The 20695-nt window shown below is 59.8% G+C and overlaps 2 protein-coding genes across 3 annotated transcripts in view; both read right to left on the bottom strand.

Annotated features, from left to right (window-relative positions):
- The window catches only part of LOC104914311 (P2Y purinoceptor 4-like), a 1181-nt gene extending 906 nt beyond the window's left edge, over positions 1-275 (bottom strand). The window contains exon 1 of the mRNA XM_010723423.3: positions 269-275. Coding sequence (XP_010721725.1) covers positions 269-275 — 7 coding nt within the window. The remainder of the gene's footprint in view (positions 1-268) is intronic.
- A 69-nt stretch (positions 276-344) lies between these two features.
- Positions 345-12066, bottom strand: DLGAP3 (DLG associated protein 3). 2 transcript variants are annotated; one of them, XM_010723325.3, is made up of 11 exons: positions 11254-12066; positions 7615-8692; positions 6709-6914; positions 5933-6047; positions 5577-5811; positions 4849-5189; positions 4448-4533; positions 3358-3782; positions 3047-3138; positions 2785-2928; positions 345-2413 (listed from the first exon to the last, which is right to left on the bottom strand). In XM_010723325.3, exons 2-11 carry the CDS (start codon positions 8632-8634, stop codon positions 2195-2197), a joined length of 2883 nt encoding a protein of 960 aa, XP_010721627.1. In that variant the 5' UTR covers positions 8635-8692; positions 11254-12066; the 3' UTR covers positions 345-2194. The 2 variants fall into 2 exon arrangements, with proteins under 2 accessions (XP_010721627.1, XP_019478339.1); XM_019622794.2 differs by having other exon boundaries at positions 5933-5999.
- Positions 12067-20695: the final 8629 nt, after the last annotated feature.

The raw sequence follows: 20695 nt of genomic DNA, 5'->3' as shown, positions 1-20695 counted from the left end.
GTGGGGAGAGCCGTGCGGTGAGACGTGGGATGGAAGCGGGGGAGCTCCGCGCAGAGGGAGAGCCGGGGGTGGGCGGCACGTGGGGTGAAACCGTGCCGGGAGACCTCGAGGGAAGAGCTGTGCAGGGAGACGAGGGCAGCCCGCGCTGGGGAGCCGCTCTGCTGCCCGCTCCTGCCCCAGGCAGAGCAGTCACCTGCTGTAGGCAGCCTGCTTTAGAGGTCCCTTCCAATCCCTACAGTTCTGTAAGTCTGTGATTTCTCGCCCCCACGGATCATGACCCGCCCCCCGCCCACCCTGCAGACCCCCCCGTGCCCGCCCCACGCACACGAAGGGCACCACACAGAGCAGGGAAAGGCGAGCCGGGTGCCAGCCGTGTCCCCATGGGGAGGTGGCCGCTGCCCCGGAGTAACCAAAGTGGTCTTTTTATTAATTCTGGAGGTTTGTTACAATAAAAACGGAGCCACGTGTCACGGTCACTGTACAGTGCTGGAAGGGCCGGAGGTCTCGAGGGAGTTCAGGGTGTCCCTGTGCAGGCACAGCTCTAAAGCTACGGTGTGGTGGTGGCAGGACTGGGCTGTGGTGTGATTGGGGCTGGGAGCTCCATCCCCATGCCCTCCCTCCATCATCCTTCACAATGCCTGATTCCTACTGCCCCACAAAGAAGTGACACCTGGACCTTTAGCGCCGCTTCTCACCAGGGCACAAAGCCCCCCCAGCATCATTGCCCTGCTCTTGAGACCCTCCCAAGCCTCCACTGTGAGGGGACACAAGCTGAAGCCCCCCGCTCCCAAATCCTGAAGAGGTGGTTGTGGGTTTGGGGAGGTGCCTGGCACGTATAGGAACTTGAGGCACCGACATCCACTCCCCCTGCCACCCACCCATGGGAAGAAGGGGACTTGAGGATGGCAGCCCTTGGAAGGGTCACAGTGCAGGCACCCCTGGGCATGGGGGTGGTGGGGGCAGGCAGCTGGGGCTGCTCCCCATGGCAGCCCCTCACTGAGGGCCAGCAGCACAGATGTGCTGTGCACCTGCCCTGTATGGGCTGTGCTCGGAATGGGGATGGGATGGATGCAGCCTCATCTCCAGATCCCCTATGGAAGCTGCCGTCAAGGAATTCGTGGCTTCAAGGAATTCCTGTAGCATAAATGCTGCATCCCAAGCTGCCCCCTGTCCCCATGGGGCACCGAGGGCTCAACAACCCCATCCGTGGTGTCCCATCCTTGCAGGGCACTGGCAGCTCAGGGAGAAGTCAAACCCTGCGAGGGATTTCCAGCAGCCCCACACTCAGGGAGAAGCTCCTGCCCCACACCTACAGCCCGGTCCCCATGTGCAGGGGACACCGAGGCCTAGCCCCGGCCAGCAGCACCATACCTGCTCTGTCCCTGCACTAAGATCCTGCATAAGCATAGGAAGGTCTCCCCAGCACTGCTGCCTTGCTCACACACCTGTGCCCGGGCTGCAAGATGCAAGGGAACCGACTGCCCTGTCCCCATGGTGTTCCCATGCAACTGACTGGGAAAATGGCAGGAAGGGCTTGGAGAGCACAGTGCTGCTGCTCAGTGTGAGAGATGCAGGTTCAGCTCACTGGGGCCAGGGGACCTGCTGCTCTGGTCCAACCCGCCCTCCAGAACACAGCTCTGGTCATGTGTAGTTTCTGTTTTATTCCTTAGGTAATATTTATATATGGATATAGGTTGAGGACTCCTGGGTTCCCCACAGCACCGGGGCAGGAGGCAGGGAGCGGAGCGGGGCTCCAGCTGGGCATGGGGGCTCGGGGGTTCGTCCCCGCAGCCATGGGATTGCACTGAGTTACAGAGAAGTGGGGGGGCCTGCCTGCGGCCCCATCCCCTCCCACCCGGCAGGGCCGGGGGCTGGGGTCACCTCTCCTTTGGATGGGATAGGGACCAAGGGGGGGTCAAGGATAGAAGAGCTGAGACACGGCCCCAAAGAGGGCAGGGGGAAGGAAGAGCCCTGGACCCTGGGAGAGACGGGCAGGGGCATGCGAGCAGGGGGCAGCGGGATGGGGCAGAACCAGGTTGGTGCTCATTCACCGTCGGATCCATGAAACGTCTACGATAGAAAAGAGAGAAGCTGTGAGCGGGCCAAGCGCTGCCCCCAGGGTGTCCCCACGGCCCCTGATCACAGTGAGCGATGGACGCGCCGTCCAGTCCGGGTAGAAAAGCCGAGGCCGCGGTCACAGCCGGGTCTGCGCCTCGGGGATGTAGATCTCAATGCTGTCTGCGCTCTCAGTGGCCGAGTTCTGGCGGAAGGAGGCGGCGCGTTTGGCTGCCAGGAGCCGCTTGCGTGCCTCCTGCCGCTGCCGGTCCACCGAGTCCAGGGAGCGCTCCTTCACCGGGTGCACCTTGGAGCGCGGCGGCTTCTTTGGTATCGGGGGAGGCACCTTCTTCTCCTCCTGCACAGACAACGGGAGAGCCTCAGGGTGAGCGTGGGACTGGCCCTGAGCCTCCTTTCCCCCCCTGCCAACGTCAGAGCGATGAGATGAGGCCGTGCTGTGCATCCCTCCTTGCAGCTGCACGTGTGCAGCATCGTGCCTGGCCCTTGGCACACGGCACTGCCCAAAATCCAGCTGCAATATCACAGCAGAGGAATGGCCTCATTTTTTCCTGTTCTTTGTTTTTCAAGTGTTTGCTAAAAGCACCCGCTGGCTCCGCTGGCGGTAACTCTGTAGCAGTGGTTTGGCCACAGATGTGCTTGGGGATGAAGAGGAAAGGAGGGACGTGCACAGCACCAGCCCTGCGCACCCCTAGCGAGCCCTGCCCTTACCTTGGGCTCAATGATCTTCCACCCGTTGGCCTTGAGCTGCTGGAGCTCTGCAAACTTCATGCTGACATCCTCAATGGAGAGCTGCAGCAGGTCCCAGAAGCCGGCCAGGTCTTGGAAGGTGGGCACTGGGAATGCGTTGGGATCCTGCGGGGACAGTGAGGGACCACGTTGGTCACATTTCACGTGCAGGACACCCGCTGTGCTGGCATCGCCCCACCAGCCACAAGCTCAGCACACCCCAGGATGGTGTTCAGGCACTCACCATGTTCTGCTGGCAGAGTCGGTAAAACTGCTGCACCTTCTGGGACATGAGGAGCTGAGCACTGCCCACGGCGCTCCGGATCTTCTCCAGGACTGGCGGTGCCGGGCAGAAAGCAGACAGTCATATCTCCTACAGGGACACGGGCATCCCCTCCCCAGCACTCAGTGAGGACCCTGTTCCACCATTTGGGATCCCCAGAGATGTCTACACTGATCCCAACCTCCTGACCCTCCCTGAGCCAGGTGGCACCACCCAGATGCTCCAAGAGTGAGAGCAGCGCGGTGCAGCCCTGGGTACCCGGCCCCACTCACTCTCCTCCGGCAGGTCGTAGTCCTCAGCCTCCCGCTCCATCTGCTGGCACCAGCCCTCCATCTTCTCCACCTCAGCCTGCAGCAGTTTGATGAACCATTCCCCATCGCGGTGGCAGGGGGAGGCACGGCCGGAGTCAGGCAGGCTGCGGGAGCCCCGCTCCACCCACGCATCACGGCGTGGCACCTCCACTGCATCGTACTGCATCTGGTAGTCCTCCCGGTACGCCCACTGGCCCTGCGTGTGCACCGTTTTGTACACTGCGTACTGCCGGCCGGACTCGGGCTCCGAGGAGTGCCGCTGGAAGGGGCGGCCAAACTGCAGAGCTTTGTCCTCAGTGGCCACGGCCAGCCCGGCGAAGCCCTCCAGCTCCAGGTCCGCCTGCACACCCGCCGTCACGCTGTTGGAGCGCTTGAAGCGGGCACGCCTGGGACAGAGAGAGCGTGTGGGGTTGTTGTGGTGAGGATGCTGGGAGCTACGGGGCCAGCGAGGACATCCCTACCATTCCTGTCCCCCTGTGGGCACCGTCCTGGGGCTGGGGACACCCAGTGTTTGGGGCTGCAGGGAGAGCCCTGAGGAGCTGCATCTTTCCTGTCCCTCATTTCCTGTGCTCTTAGCCCGTTGCCATGGCTACTGGTGCTGGACGACGCTGGAGGATGCAGAGCAGTGTGCACCAGGGTGGGTGGGCACGCTCCCAGTGCTCATCTCCTCATGCACCGTGCAGGTCCCAGCACACAGCACGCCCACCCCATGCAAAAATTCATGTTTTGTTGCAGAAAAGCCCAGAGTTTTCACCCACGTCTGTGCAGGTTTCGAGCTGAACCCTAGCAAACGAGACCCCAACACATGTGGGAGCAGGGGATTCCCTTCCCCAGGCTGTTCCTTGCAAGCAATGAAGTGTGAGCGCCAAGTCCAGATTCTGCCCCTTATGGGGACATAAGGCTCAGGATAGGGATGGTGCTGAGCTCTGGGAGCATCAGATGAGAGAAAGTGATGCAGGCAGGAACTGGGTCAGCTCAGAAAGCCCGAGAGGGATCCATCTGGGGAAAGCCACTGGCCAAGGAGCTTGGCAAGGCTCAGCTTGGGGCATACCTTTTGTCTTCCTCCACCTGCACCCCAATGGAGTGGAACTCCCTCTGGCTCCGGCTCTCTGTGTCCGAATCAGAGACAGCTTCAACCTGCCAGGGGCAGAGGGAGAGCATGCTGGAGGGTGGCCCCATACCATAGGCATCCAGTGCCCAGAGAACGCTGCACTGTTAGGAGAGTGGGTGGGCACAGGGGTGGCATTAGGGCCACCGTGGTGGCACAGGGGGTGGCATTAAGGCCTCGCAGTGGACATGGAGGTGGCTTTAGGGCCACAGTGGTGAGCATGCTGTTGGCATTAGGGCCATCACAGAGGCACACTGGAAGCAAAGGGACAAGTGGTAGGCTCTCAGCATGGCTCGGACAGACTGATGCCCACATCTCAGCCCATCTGGAGGAATGAAGCCCACCTGGACACCAATGGACGGCCGCCACTTCCTCTGCCGAGCCAAGCTCCGCAGCTCCTCCCGCCCGGGGATGGCCTTGATGATGAGCGTGGAGGGCTTGGGGGCAGTGCGGGGCTGCACCGGTGGCAGTTCAAGGGACACGGCCGTCACCTTGGAGCTCTCCAGGCTCTCTGCTGAATTGCAGCGGGCCGCGGCATCTTTGGACCAGGCGGGGCCACGGGTGACCTCGCTGGGCAGGTAGCTCTCGTGAGCAGACTCGGTGCTGCTCTGCGCGGTGACGGAGATGAGGGGCTTGGCTTTGGTTCCTGGAGGGATGGGAGGTGGAGCTTTTCTGTAACTGAAGGCTGTTGTGGGAGAGGCGCAGGATGAAAAGGTGCGTGAAAACAGAGAAAATTTGCTCATTTCCTACCGCGAGCGGGCACCCTGGGGAGCAGCACCCACCCCCTCCCGCAACAAGGAGCCCAGACACCAATTTGGGGCAGCCCTGCAGGGCCTTGAGCAGCCATCTGGCCAATTTTGCCCCAGAAAGGGACTGGAAAGCAGCCCGGACCCATTCATGTAGCAAGGGGCAGTAAAGGGAAGCAAAGAACAAGGAAAGAAGTGTGGGAAAGACAGCAGAAGGATGCTGGGGGCACGGTGGGGGGCATCCCATGGTGCGACTGAGCCATGAGTGAGGTGGGGCCGCATGGGGACCTTCATGCTGCCAATCCCTCACCACCCCCAGGACTCACAGGTGCCGGGCTTCAGGATGCTGCTGGTGATGGGCGGCCCGGCGGGGGCTGACATGGAGAAGAGCGAGAGGCAGTCGTCGTCCTGGGAGCAGCCCGCCTGGATGGCCCGCAGGTAGCTGTGGCTCCGCATGCGGAAGCAGCCAGGCAGGTCCAGAGCCTCCACAGCTTGCGACTCCACCTCACCAAAAACAGACTCACACACAGCCTCAAATTGGTGGTTGAGCTCATCATTGATCTGCAGAGAGCAGTGGGTGATGCTTGGGGTGGCATCCACAGCATCCACTCCCTGCCCCGGTGTGGGGACAGATCCGTGGCCCCAGCACAGTGCCAGGTGCCAGCTGGGACGGGGACCCTACCTGGCCAGTGGTGAAGGAGCGCCCGTAGCCCTGCCCCCGAGGGAGCATTCGAGGTGGCACACCGCAGCTGGGACAGTTACAGATATATGAATCAGAATAGTGCCTACTTGCAAACCTAATGAGAGACAGTGGGAATAGAAGGGATGGCACCAAAAGCAACACAGTCAAGCCGAGCATTTGGAAATGCAGCCGCAGCAATGGTCCCACAAGCCCCGCTTGTCCACTGCAGCTCTTGCACAGAACCCTTCCCACTGTCCCTACTCTCCTGGCAGGGCTGGCAGCTCCCCAGAGCTGCCGCAGGTGGAGCTGAACATAGCTCTCCAAAATAGTCGTGCTCCATGTGCCTGCCTGGCGCTTTGCCCTCTGCTTGGGTTTGGCACAGAGATGCTCAGAGCAGGCTCCTTGTGCCAGCCCCGAGGTGGAGCAGCCCCTAGCAGGGTGCTGCCGTGCAGGGCTCCGTGCACAAGCGGTGGCAGCGAGGCGCATGCAAGGTCCCCACTGGGGTTCTGCACCCATGCAGGCAGAGTGCAGCTGCAGCAAGAGCTCCTGGCAGCCGGCACATTGCAGAGACAGCAGGTGCCCAGCACAGGGTCATCACCAACCCAAAAATCCATCCTGGGTGCCACTGGTACAGAGCCATCAGGAGAGGGGAAATTCCATGCTACGTGCAGTGGGGACAGGGACACTCCTGGTATTGGGAATCTCCCCGCAAGTGTGCCCTTTCTCTGTACGTAGCTGCAGCCCGGCTCCCTCCCGCAGCCCAGCAGCACCCTTACTTGCTCCTGGCCTGGTCGGCGCTGGAGGAGCGGCGGTAGCTGTCTCTCCGTGTGGCCGCCCGGGGCGACACTTTGGCGCTGGCATCTGAATCGGCGCTGTCCTCGTCGCCCATGGCCTTGATGTAGCTGCCACTACGCATCCTCCGGCAGGGGATCTCCCCGTCCTTGCCCACCGCCGGGTACCCACTCCACTCGTCCTGCGGCACCTGGGGTGGGGGTTGTGTGGGTGCGCACAGTGGCACACAACAGCCCAAGCCCGGCATCACTCTTCTACCCTCCCTGCCCCAAATCCAGGAGGGTAGATCCCTCCTGGCAGTCCCAGCTCCGTCACGGCCAGGCCAAATCCCACCCATGTCAGTGGGCTGTGCTGCTGCCACAGGCCCTTACCAACCTGCGGCGGCACAATGGTGTCCCCAGGCCATGCAGGATGGTGGCAGGGCCGGCTCTCTGTCCTGATACCCCCTGCTGCCAGCCACCCAGTGTTGTTTCTCCCTGTCTCCTTCCCCCGGGAAAGGGAGCAAAGAGTTAATTAGCTTTTAATTGGAAGGGAGATGACCTAGAAGGGAGCCTGGTGACGTGATGGGACTGGCGGTGGCACTGGGCCAGGCGCAGGCAGGATAAAAGTCCAAATGAGGGAGAGGGCAGAGGGCTGCGAGGAACCTGCGCAGCTAGAGCTGCCTTGACCCCAACCCATGGACCAGAAGAAGGCAGAGGAATTTAATGCCACCTGCAAGGAACCCTGCAAGGATTGAGGACAGCAGCAACCAGTGGAGCTGGCATGGCCCCACACCACCCCAAACCATCAGGATGCAGAGACACGGTCCCAGCTCACCCCATGGCATCCCTATGGCATCACCAACCACAGTCCTGTGGGACAGCAGCACCTGCCCTGCCTGTCCCCCTCACCTGCAGGTACTGGTAGGCTCTGTCTTTGGCCTTTGTCTCCTGAAGCATCAAGGTTTTCTCCGTGCCGCTGGCGCTGGGGTAGGCTTCGCGGGCTTGGCTGACGGTCATGGTGTGCCAGGCGCTCCTCTTGACCGTCTGTCCATCCAGAGACATGGACATCCCAGCACACGCCAGGCATTTCCCTTCCCCGCCGCTCTTTAGACTCTTCAAGGTCAAGTCTCTGAAGGCACTTTCGGGAGCGTCCACGCAGTACTGGGTGCCCTGGTCCACGGCGTGCCGGCCAGACACCATGTAGCTGCTGTCGCTGTCCAGGTTGTCGTCGGAGCTCCACCAGCCCATCATCTTGGACCGGTGCCGGGAATCCACCTTGCGATCCTTGCTCTTGCTACGCTTGCCGTGGCGGGACTGGTGGTGGTGGTGGTGGTGATGGTGGTGGTGGTGGTGGTAGCCGTCCCCGCGGCCGTCCATCTTGGTGCCGTTGTAATCCCGCTTGGCGGGCGCCTCCAGGGAGTGCGACTTGGCAAAGAGCTTCTGCACGGAGTGGACGAGGTGGCGGATGCGGCTGGGGCTCTCGCTGCGCGGCTCGGCGCCGCCGGCCCGCGGGTACTGCAGAGTGTGGAAGCCGTCGTGGTGCAGCGGCAGCTGCTTCTCGAACTGGTCCAGCAGCGTTGGGGGCAGGCGGTTGATCTTGCTGGAGGGGTGGGCGGTCGCCATGCATTCGTCGCAGGAGTCGTAGGGCTGATGCTGCTGCGCGTGGTGCATCCTCGGGAAGGTGCTGCTGGCGCTGCCGGAGGGCGGATCGCTCAGGGGACCGCACTCGCCGGCCGTGCCGGGGCTCCGCACCGGGCAGAAAGGATGCTCCAAGGAACACGGCTCGCTGGGGCTGAGGAGGTAAGGCGGGTGGCCGTCGGGGCCGTGGGGGATGTAGTCAGCGGGATGCTCGCAGTCCTCTGGGATGCAGCGGCAGCGGTGGCCGGAGGAGTGCTGTGCTTGGCTACGCTCCCCATGGTAGCCCTTCATGGTGTCAGCACCTGCCCCGTAGCCTCGGCATCCTGCAGGGCTTTCCCTGCGGGCTCACCTGCGGGGACACGCACGGGCACACTGTCATGCTCCCATCCAGCTGCCCAAACCCAAATTACTAAGCAGGTAAAGTGTTCTGGCTGCACGGGGTCAGGAAGCACCCATGGCAGGATCCAGCCTTGCTGAGTCCCCCAACCCCACCCAGGGCACTAGGCTGCCTGAGGGGATGCCAAACCACAGGGATTTCTAAGGGAAAGCAGCAGCCTGCCTCAAAGCATTCAAAGCAGATCCTTAGTGCAGGAGGACATTTCGACATCATAAGAAACTTGTTTTCTTCCCTGGCACCAAACATTATGACGTGCTTTTCCATTAGGAAAACAGTTCTGGCTGCATTTTCCAGCCGTTGCGATTCAGAGCCACTAATGAGCTGAAACAGGGGGCCGGGGGGGCTGCTCCATGCTGACATCTCCAACCCGCCCATCCTCCCACCATTCCACTGTGTATTGACACCTCGCATTCCTCCAGTGCCATCCTCCACCACCACGTGCCCACCGGCAGCAAAGACATGGAGCAAGGAAAGCCACCCCCCCCACATTGCCATCCCCATGCATTGCCACCACACACACAAAGCTCTCATTTAATCATTTCTTAAGCAAAATGCAGAGCATCACATCAGCCCCCTCTGATGGCAGCCCCAGGGCTGGCTCTGTCCTCGCTCTGTCCCCAGATGCCGTGCAGGGCCACAGAGAACCCCAGAGACATGTGTGCCCCACAGGGGTTTGTCTTCCTTACAGCCCCTCAAAGGCTCTGCCTTGGGTATGACTATAAACGAGGAAATTACTTACTCTCCAGTGTACCTCAGCTAATTAACAGGCGTCAATTAACACCCTTGTTATCATATTTAGGGAGGGTGCCATGGGCACCCCAGCTCTGGGATCAGGCTCAGGAGAGGTGGAGCAGCCATGGTGACATGCCTGGAGACAACCCTGGGGACATAGGACAGCAGGGACAAGCAGCCCTGGGGAGCCACACCAAGCCCAGATGGAGCAATGGGATGGAGCAATTGGATGGGGAGCAGGAGGGAGAAAATGAGGAACCCCTGGGATGTACTGAGACATACAAGCTATGCCCACAGAGCACCAGGAGGGCACTGGGACTCAACACCTCTGAGTACAGCATGGTCCTGCAGGCACTGGTGGCACAGGGAGCATCCCCCAGCCACCCCCTAGCTTTTCCCCTTGCCTTTCTTCCCAACATCAAGGCTGCATCATATGGCCCTGCTCATCTCCCTCCCGCCCTCACAATCTCACTCCAGCTCTAACGAGGCTCCCTAATTGCTGCATCTTAAACGAAGGAAGCAGCAGCCTGCTGGAAGAAGAAATGTCTCTGCTCTCCTGGGAGAGCTGGAATGAGGCATGGGCAAGCAGCTGGGGGGGTGTGGGAACAGGTGGGCCGTCAGCAGAAGGACAGAGGGATGGGTGGATGGACGGATGGATGGACGGACGGATGGATAGACGGATGGGTAGTGGCTGCAGGATCCCTCCCAGCCCCGCCTCTGCCTTGGGCTGAGCTATCATCTCACGTTCATCGAGGGAAGTGCTCAGCTGAAGCAAATATTGCCATGGCATTGGGAAGAAGGAGTCAAAACAGCTGAGCAGCCCGTTATTAGGAGCCAGGTGGGCTTTTGTGCTCAGGAATGGGAGGAATTAAACAAAGTGGCGTGCTGCTGAAGCAGTGCTGCAGCTTTTCTGCAGCCACCAGCAGTGGGATGGGGACAGGGATGGGGATGGAGATGGAAATGGAGCACTCCCGTGGGTCTCAGCATGGACCATGTGTCTGGGTCACTGCTGTGCTGCCCATGCAGGGACCCAAGGGAATGCTTCCATCCCCATGTCCCATCGCAGATTCAGAAAAGGGAAAAAAACCCAGCACCCGTCTGAATTTTGTGCCATTTAACACCAGGGTAATTACCACCATTGGGAACCTACCGCCCACACAATTATGTGCTAGGATAAACTGGAAGAGCATAATTACCATTACAAATAACTCACTTCTTGCCTTTATTGCATCCAAAGCCTGGAGAAACTCCCATCAGCAATTCCCCCCGCCACCAACCTCCTTCTGACTTTTGCTTTTGCAGCAATTTCTCCCCACTCCAGGGTCAGCGGCGGGTGGACTGGGACCCATCACCCCAGGCACTGTGGGACTCACCCAAATTCCACCTCCCAGCTTGATTTCCCACAGGGGCCCTTAGCAGAGGCAAGTTCTGCTTCCCAGCAGAGCACGGTGAGATCTCAGCCTTGGCAATGCCACGATGATGCCGAGGGCTGCAGGGATATGGTGCAGTCCTCACAGAGCCCAGACCCCCTGCACCCCCAGTGGGAAGGGGACAGGATTGCAAACACCACTGCGACGATCAGGTCTGACACAATGTTAGAATCATAGAAATACTAAGGTTGGAAAAGACCTCTAAGATCAAGTCCAACCACTGACCCATACCCACTACGCCCACAAACCCATACCCACTACACCCACTGAACCACATCCCCCAGTACCACAAAATGAGTTTTTTTCCACATTTTCAAGTCCAAATGCAAAAGCCAGCATCCCAGCACTCACCGCCCGGCGCTCAGAGGGATGCTGTCCTCACGTCCTCATAGTCCTTACAGCCCAACGTCCCCTCCAGCAGTGCGTCCCAGGGTGAAAGTTCTGCAGGGAGATGAAGCACAAAACGGAAGAGCGAGGGTGGTTGTCCCCAAACAGAGCCTGACCCAAATCCCTGTGGGTTTTTAGCACCGCATCCTTCCCTCCTCCGGCCGAGGAGCACCACGGCCAGCACAGCCCTGCACATGTTCGGCGCAGCAACGCCCCAAACCCATCCCCAGCCACATCCTCTTATGCAATTCCCTGCCAGCGGGCGCCGGAGCTGCCCAGCAGCTGCCTCAGCTCTGACTTTGATTTGCACTGGAGCCATCCATATGCTCCACAAAGGCTCCTCCTGCCACCAGCGAGAGCAGAGTGGTTTTGTGCAGCCGCTCGCCCGGCAGAGATGCGCAGCGAGCCCGGTCCATTCTGCTTTGCAAATTAGCGACAAGTTTGCCAGCGCGGTTCCTGCTGGGGATTTTTATGGCTTGTGATGAAAGTAAGAGAGAACAAACACGCAGCTTGAGCTCCCGGCACCGCGTGCGAGCTGGAGCCTGAAAAAAAATAACGCTCTTCCCACTTCGGAGCTGAGCAAATTTGATCTACAGTCGTTGGATGAAAATAAATACGGAATAGCGCCAGGTCGCTTCCACCATGCCTTTCATCTATTTACTTTTTCCCCAACCAGTTGTAAGCGAGAAAGATTGCAGAAAGCAAATATTTTATTCTATTACTAATTAGTCCGTTATTTTATTAGGCCGTATTAGTAAAATTTACTCAGCCTGAAAAAAAAAAGAAAAATGGGGGGGTGGGGGGGAAGGCTGGGAAAGGAATCACCTAATTTAGTGCGTAATTCTGCATCAAGTAATTATTTTCTTAAAAGTAGAATTAGCTGAAAGCAGCTCACAGATATTTCATTAGTTGCGTCAGGCCGGAGAGAGAGAGTGTAATTAGTCAGAAGTTTGTCGTTCCTGGAAGTAATTACTTCAGAAGGAAGGGGGAGAGCAACCCTACTTGGCTTCAAGGAGCTGCAGACCACCTCCCATCCCCAGAGCCCACACCGGCCCTGTCTGGCTGAGCGGGACAAGAGCAGTGCTGGCTCCTGATGGCAGCGCAGTATCCATCATGCAGCGATGTGCAGATGGATAAAGGTTGGTTGGGAGCTCAGAGCAGAGGGACGGCACCGAGCACAGCTGGGAGCGCAGGGTTTGGGGCTGCCTGAGAGGGCTTTGCTCTGTGCAGGGCTCCGTGCTCCCAGCAGTGCTGCTGAGTGCTCAGATGGACATCCAGAGGAGCCCCAAGAGAAGCCAACCTGGGACAGAGAGTGAGCAGGATGTAAAAATCACAGCCAACGTAATGCAATCAAGAAACCAAATTACCGGTAATGAAACAAAAAGCAGAGAGCAGAGACTGCCTGGGAAAGGATGGCGAGGGGTGGGAACCACGTGGCTATAAATAAGGAATGAGAGTGTTTCTTAAAAAGTCATGAAGGACAAATATCAGCCGAAGAACTGCAAATGTGAGCAGCGCCAGCGACAGCCATCGGGGCTGGACATGCAGAGCCAGTGCTCAGCCCAGCCCAGGGCAGCAGTGCTGGAGCTGCCCACGTCCACGTGGTGCCACAAAGCGCAGGGGCTGCTCCAGCCCTCAGCACTGCTCAGCATCCCCGGGGTGACCCCGAGCGGGTGATCCCAAGGAGTGGCACTGAGTACCGTGCTTCCCATCCCACCCACTCCCGATGCTGAGGACAGGTTGTTTGATGGGAGCCGTTGATTAAGCACATGATTAGTTTTGGCACCGGCACCGGTTGCCTGACAGCTCCTTCTCCCAGCGCTGGGGAGAGTGAGCGCGAGGTACTGCCTCTGCTGATGCAGCGGTTGGTGGGATGAAAAATCCTGCAATGCAGCACTGCTTCTTAATGAGCCATTTGTCTTTGAGGCTTCTTGACTCATTACCATGCCGGGAGAGGGATGGGAGTTGCCCCAGTCCCCATCTGAGCAATTACTCCTTGAGTAGAGCGAGGAAATACTGTCGTGCCGTGCCCCAGCTGCCGGGGATCCCGGCCGGGATCCCCACCGCCACTGCTGGCTGCTGCTGCCGGAGCTGGGGGGAGAGGGCTGCCAGGTCCCCACCAGCACCGTGTGCCATCACTGGAGCCTTGGGGCAGCTGGCAGGTTTGTGCTGGGGCTGAAGAATCCCGGTGCGGAGGAGGGAGCCTAGCAGAGCCCCAGTTTATGAGCGAGCTGCTTCGCATGCAGCAAAACCCCTAAAAATGGGAGCAGATGGGGCTGGCAGGAAGAAGGCAGCTGTGATGAATGCCCCATGGTGACACTGGGAACCACCGCAAATACAGGAGGGGACAGAGAGGGCCAGGGGAGAACTCTGCTCCCCAGTGGGGACATCTCAAGGCCACACAGCTCCACTCAATGGATCAACCAACAGTACCAGCACAGAGGCCTCAGGGTGTCGGGAGGAGTGAGTAATTAAGGATGAGTGAGTAATTAGGACAGGGGCTGCCAGGGAGGAAATGCACCTGTGCGGCAAAGCGGTGCCTGGTGGTGATCCTGCAGCTCAGCCCTCCTTTCACCATCCAGCAGAAGGATGCGCCCTCCCAGGGCACTGCCACTGCCCTTCGGTGCCACCAGCAAACCAATGGCACGGGGCTCCCACACGCACCAACACATGCCCATCACTGCTAATGCCCACAAAGGGCTTTGCTCCCACAGCCCAGCAGGATGGAGAGCCAACGTGCCCAATACTCACCCACAGCAAAGGGGAGGAGGACACCATGGATGTGCCCCCAGCAGCGTGCTGCCCCAGCCCGGTGCCCTCGGAAGGCTGTGTCCTGTGGTCCTCCTGCACTGGGGCTCTTCCCAGGGACGTGGATGTGGGGAACCACACACTGTGCAGCAGAACCAGTTGAACTCCAGCAGTTCTGTTCCACCTGCGCTGCACCTCACCCCATTTCCAACATAGGGAAGTGCTGCGCCTGCTTCAAAGCCACTTATCTCCCCAACCACGCGGTGTAATGACTTAAGCTGGGGATCACTTCAAAGCAGCTTTCACGAGCTCAGGGCACGCAGCCTTGCCAAGGGGCTGCTCTCTGGTCTGCTTCCCCCATCACATGCCATCCTCTGCCCCGACCTCAAATGCCACCCAAAAAAACCTATAAACTTTGCGGCCCTGTTCTGCAGCTCACGATGCCATTTCCAGCAAGCAGACCCTGCGAATGTGCAACAACGATCCTGCTGTCCCCACCACAGGACACCCTGTGCCACTGCACCCCATCTTCAGCTGCAGCCCCATGATGGGGTGAGGGCTGGGTGGGCACAGAGAGCCCCGAGCAGAGCGCAGCACCGCTCACCAGTAAGGGCCTGAACTGCCGCTTTAATCGATGGGCTTAATTTGCAAAGCTGATGAAAACCTAAATATTTAAATACATAATTCTGCACAATGCTCTTAGAGTGGGGGCAGAGCACATGGGTGGGGGGGACACGAGCACCAGGCACAGCACAGCCCTGTGCCAAGAGGATGGGGTCAGTCCACTGGGACCAGTGTCCCCATTGCAAGCAGTATGGGGGCGGCACAGGGTCAGGCTGGGCTGTGCGTGGGGTGCTCAGCTCACCCTGCATCCTGCTGTGCTGCAGCCCCTGAGCGTCCCACCATAGCTGAGGGAAAGGGAGAGCAGCGTGAGATAGTGAGCTGCAAAGGGCAGCACGAGGGGCCCGCAGAGATTACACCCCTGAGAGTCCTGCGACAAGAGCTTAGAGATAAAAAGAGATTTACAGGATTTACCAGCAATACAAATTGCATATTTAATTTTAGCTGTAGGGGACTGAGCCCGAGCAGCACATGGAGGTGTGCGGGTGCCGCAGGGCACAGCCTGGACAGCCACGAGGCCATTCCCCAGGGATCACACTGATGACATCCACGCACAGCCCTGGTGCTCCGGGTGCTCCTGGGTACCTCCTGACCCCCAGCACAATGCCTGTGAGCCAGCTCGGGGATGACACTTGGCTGCCTCCTGCTTTGCCATGCTTCCTTTCATCCTTTTGAACCTGTCCCTGGAGGAGGCTGTTTGCCATCTAGGGCACAGTGACTGGAGCTGGGGACAGAAGCAAGGGACAATCAGAGCTGAGCACCTTCTGGAGTGGGAAGGAGAAGCCCTAAAGAGAACCAGGACCCCTCTGCAAAGCAGGATCAAGGTCAGGGGCCAGGCACACAGCCTCTGCGGCCCAGGGGACAGTTGGTGGCCCCAGCACAGGGTCCCCATGGTGCCACCCGGTGCTCACATCCTTCCTCCCCACTCAGTGGGTGCGCAGAGCGACGCAGGGACACGAGAGAGGGAAGGACGGTGGAAGATGAATGGGGGAGTCGAGAGGCTAATGGCATTGTCTGGAAAGTAGGTCGTGTGCTGAGCAAAAAGATATTTATATCAAAGCTCGTTCCCCCGCAGAAGCTCCGAGCTGGGCGCAGGCAGCACTATGAGCCCACAGCCCCGTGCACCCCACAGCACCCCCTGCTCCAGCCCCGGGCCCATGGGGTTGGCACCTACAGGGGCCCTGGATGGGATCCTGCAGGCTGTGCTGCAGCACAGGATGGAAATTAAGGATGTAAAATGATCCCAAGTGGGATCTGTTCCTTTTGCTGAGCTGGCTGACGGCTGCTGGAGTCGCATGGGGTTATTTTTCATGTCTCCTTTGTGAATGTGTAACAGCTCCCCAATGATCCCCGACAGGCAGCCACCACGGGGTCCCCATGGGTTGTGCAACTCCTGTCCCAAGCTGCAGCCAGGTCTCAGCCTGGTGCCCAACCCCAGCCACGTCCCTTTGTGTAAAGGAGATGCCCCATGCACCGCACACAGCCCCAGGTCCTCCTTCCCATAAAAGCTGGACTGTTCCCATGCACACATTGCAGCCAGGCACTGCCAGAGCTCCTGCTGCTGGGCACAGGGATGTGGTCCTCACTCATCCATCCCCATCGCACACCCGGGCACCTTTGGTCTGTGGGGCCAGCACGGGAGCGGGTCCGTTTCCCATAATAGCTGCGTCGGCTGAATTTACAGCCTTGCTCCAAGTTATTAATAATAATGGCCTCCCTCTTAAGTAGGGCTTTTCATCTGTCTCAAAGCCCTTTCCAGAGGACGTCTGCAGCATTATCACCATTTTATTAGCGTTTCAGTGGGCAGCAGATGAGATAGAGAGAAGCAATGTGCCCAATGCCCCTGGGGCCCTGGGGATGGGAACCCTGGAACAACTCCATAGGGCAGCGGGGACTGACCGTCCCTCGGCCACCACGTGCAGAGCTGCTGCTGTGATTTACACAGGTGGTGAGCCCAGGTCCCACCATGTGGATAAATCCACACTGGGCAACAATAAAACAGTGTCAGCTCCTCGGTAATCCACAGCATGGTGACAAATAGAGGGCCATGGTAATGGCAGTGTTGGCATGAATAAATCCCAACCCCATGGCAGCAGGGCTGGGGTGAAGCCTGAGGTGTAACTCCTGTGCCCTGAGCAGAGGGCACCCATGGGTGACACATGGCACAGATGGCACAGGGTATGGCCATCTCCCCACCCCTGTGAGCGCAGAGATCTTGGCATATGGGACCCAGGGCAGCCACATGGGACTGGGGACATTCCCATTGTGTGTCCCCACAGCCCTGCATATCCCCATCACCCTGTGTGTCCCCACGGCCCCATGCAGGGCAGCACCACTCCTGCACACCTCTCCCCACAAATCACACTGGGACTCTATGGGCAGATTTATTTCCCTCTAAAAGTGCTTTGATCTGAAGTTATTTTTTGTTTACTAGCAACAAGGTATTGTAAATACATCTTTGCTGATAATTATACAGTCTGGGCGCACACCTTAATCTCCATAAAATATCAGATGCTACAATTTGCCTGATTTAATGAGATTAGAGACTGATAAGCCGCTGAGGTAAGCTGTAAACTTGGAGGGGAGGAGGAAAATGATTGCAAGTGCTCTATAACGCCCTCCTTCTCCTCCTCCTCTCCCCGGGTGCCATGCCCAGACCCACAGCCCCAGCACTGCCCACCCCACACCGTCCACAGCAGCTCCCAGGCAGCGGCTGGACCGCGCGCAGCGGCTTCACGCAGCAATGGGCATTTAGGGCAAACGGTGCTTTTATACCATTTACCTCATTAAAACTCCAAAAGCTCAGAGTGGCACTGAGGCCGTGTGCCACGTGCTGATGGAGGTGCGAGGACGGGGCGCTGGGGAGGGGGTGGCTGCTGCTGTCCCCACGTGCCCCAGTTTACCCAAAGGAAGGTGCGTGCAGGAACAGGGCACGGCCACGTCTGCCAGGGCTTGGGGTGACATATGAGCATGGACACGTGTGTGTGGGCACACGCAGGGGTGTAGGGCACAGTTGTGGTGCCCAAAAGGTGAGCATGCAGGCACCCCGTGCTCTGCAAGCACATATGTGCATGCAGGTGTGATTGTGTGCACGCAGGTGCACGCATGTGCAATTAGGTGCACGCATTCCTGGTACCTCTGCTCACACCAAGCACAAGGTGGGAGCTTGTTGGAGTCCATGCCAGAGGATCAGGGGAGGGGTCCTGGACTGCAGGAGCTGCACACCACCCTGCACTCTCACCCCCCCCCAAAGGGAGACCCTTGAGTACAACGCCCTGTGTGTCCAGGCGGGGGTCTCCCTCCTGCAGCACGGGGGGGCTGCCTGGCATGCAGCAGGCTCTGCTCCATAACGAGCACCACCGTTTCCACAGCAACCTTAAAGGCCTACAGCTGCCGCCTCGCTAACGAACCTGCGCCAGTGGCATTCCTGGGGGATGCTGAGCCCCCAGCCATTGCTCATCATTGCAGCCTCAGGCTGGGGCAACCCCTCCCTGCACCCAACTGCCCCCACCCACCTTCCTCCCCAGCCCCATACCCCTCTGCACAGAGCCCCCAGGGTGCAGTGGGACCCCCTCCTCCCCATTGGGATGGGTGCCTGAAATGCCCCCACTGCCATCTGGAGGGCACCACGACCCACAGATGTCAGCCTGATGGGTTAATTAATTTCCTTCTTCTTCAGGCTGTTATCAGATGGGATACGACGTCACCTGAGACTGTTAATTGGGCTAATTATTCCAGGTTCAGCTTTTGAATAATTAGTTACTGTTGTCTCCAGCCTTACTTCCACTACTCTTCACAAAGGTCAGGCGGTTGCCAGCTCCCAAAGCGCCAGCAGGGCGGGGGGCTGTGGCAGGGACACGTTGAGCCCCCCCAGGCTGCCTGGGGACAGCGGGCACAGGGGCAGCACCTGAAGCTGTCTGCATGCTCCAGTGCTCGCTGGGGGTGACATCCCCGTCTGGTTGGGGACAGAAGGACCCACCCAAGGAACGCTGCATTGCCTCATCCCCCGCTATTATTAGCCCTTGCTAGCCTCCCTGGGAGCCATTTGCATATTTGATTGCAACTCCGAGGCGGGGCAGGGCCCTTCAATCAGCCTCTCCTGCAGCCTCATTTGCATGCTGTGACATTTTGTGCCCGGAGTGCTGACACTGTCACGGTGAGCGGGGACCCAGCTCGGAGATGGCACAGCATCCCCCAGCCCCACGCACACCATGTTGGACAGGGAACCCACCTGGGGACCAAAGCACCTCTCCAGGCTCCCAAAACAGATGGAGCTTTGGGTGTCTTGTGTCCCCAGGTGGCCCTGCCACACTTTCCAGCCCAACCCGCGCCCCAGCCCCGTCCAACCTGCCCAGTGGGTAATTAGCAGCGGGTGCACAGGGTGTGGGTGTCGGCACAACGGCGCTGGCTGCCCATCCTGCCAGCCCGGCTGGAGCTGCTGCACATCAAAGGGCAGCGGCAGGCGGGGACCTGACATCCTCACAGAGATGGGGGGCTCCTGAGCCTCAGCACACCCCCAGGAGGGACACACAGACACGCCGTGGGTTGTCCCTCTTGGCCACGCAGCGTTGGACCGGATGAGCGCAGCTCAGCCACACGGTGCACAGCACAGCAGACAGCTTCAGGCCACCACAAAGCCACCACTACGGCCACCGCCAAACCACCGAGACATCGCCATCACAGCCACCACCATGGCCACCACACCACCTTGCAGCCCCATCGCAGCCCTCAGCCCCCACCAGCCCCTCTTGCACCCCAGGCCACAGAGGCTCTGGGTGGCTGCGGATGGAGCCAGGCGGCCCCAGGGCCCTGAGCACTCAGGTAGGACCGGTGCGGGTGCTGCCACAGGCCATGTCCCAGGATGCTCTCATTCAGCATCACAGGGTGCACACTCAGCAAGAGAAAACAACCCGGGGTGAGGGATGGGACCGAGCCTGAGGATGGTGGGGATCAAGAGAGAGCTCTGCTGCATCCCTCCCTCCTGCATCCCTCCCTCCTGCCTTGGTTTCCCTTCCCGGGGCATATACTGGAGGTACAGGCATGGTGACAGGGGAAAGCTGCTCAGAGGGACCTGGCTGCCATCGAGAGGAGTGAAGTGGAGACAGGCAGAGCTCAAGGCGCAGCTGTCAGCACCAACTGTGCTGCTCACGGCAGTCTGGCGGGCGGGCAGACACGGGGTTCCAACCAGAGCACATGGCAGAGTGCAGCCCTATCACCCAGACACAGGAATCTGCTGCTGGAGCAGGAAAATCCCTCCAGGATGCAATGGGTGGGCAAACGCACCCCTTCCCAACGCACATTGGGCCGCCCACTCACACGGCACCTCCAAACGTGCAGCACAGCCTCTCACACGCACAGCCCCCTCCCTCCTGCCCTGCATCACCAGCAGCACAGCACGAGGACACCCAGCACAACGTGGCACAGAGAGGGCTCACCTGAACAAAAATCCTCATGGGGAGCACCGTGTCTGCAGGAGGGAGCACAATATGTGAGCTCTGAGCCCGGCCTCAGCACACACAGCCCCAGCACAGCGCAGAGCTGCAGGGGAAGGGAGGGAGGAGAACCCGACCTGTCTGGGCAAGGGCTGGCCGGGAGCCACGCGCTGCACACCGAGGTGAGCCGGCTGCCAGCAAAGGGGATTCGACCAGGAAAGGGTTAGGAGCAGCGCTGCAGGGGTGCGGGCTCCCGCTCAGCACCCGGTCCCAGCACCCGGACCCAGCACCCCTTCCTCCCTCCCCGCACCCCACTCACCGATCCCAGCTGCTAAGCCACAGACTTGCCCATCCTCTCTCGGTGGGAACAGGCAGACGGGAGCACCGCGGCGGCCCGGTTCGTTTTGCTCCCGCAGAACCCCTTCGGGCCGCCCATGCCGCGGTGAAGCCGGAGTCGTCCCCGGGGTCACAGCCACCCAGAGCAACGCGGCGGCCGCGCTCCCGGCCAACACCGGCACCTCCGAGCGCAGTCGGCGTCTCCGCGCTGGGGACACACCTCCACCACCCCCGCTCACGGCCACGTGCTCGCCAAGGGCTGCCCTCCC

Source organism: Meleagris gallopavo, chromosome 25 (genome assembly GCF_000146605.3).
Source record: "Meleagris gallopavo isolate NT-WF06-2002-E0010 breed Aviagen turkey brand Nicholas breeding stock chromosome 25, Turkey_5.1, whole genome shotgun sequence".
Classification (NCBI taxonomy): Eukaryota; Metazoa; Chordata; class Aves; order Galliformes; family Phasianidae; genus Meleagris; species Meleagris gallopavo.
The sequence above is the reverse complement of the archived record's forward strand: the minus strand, read 5'-3'. Positions and strand labels throughout refer to the sequence as shown.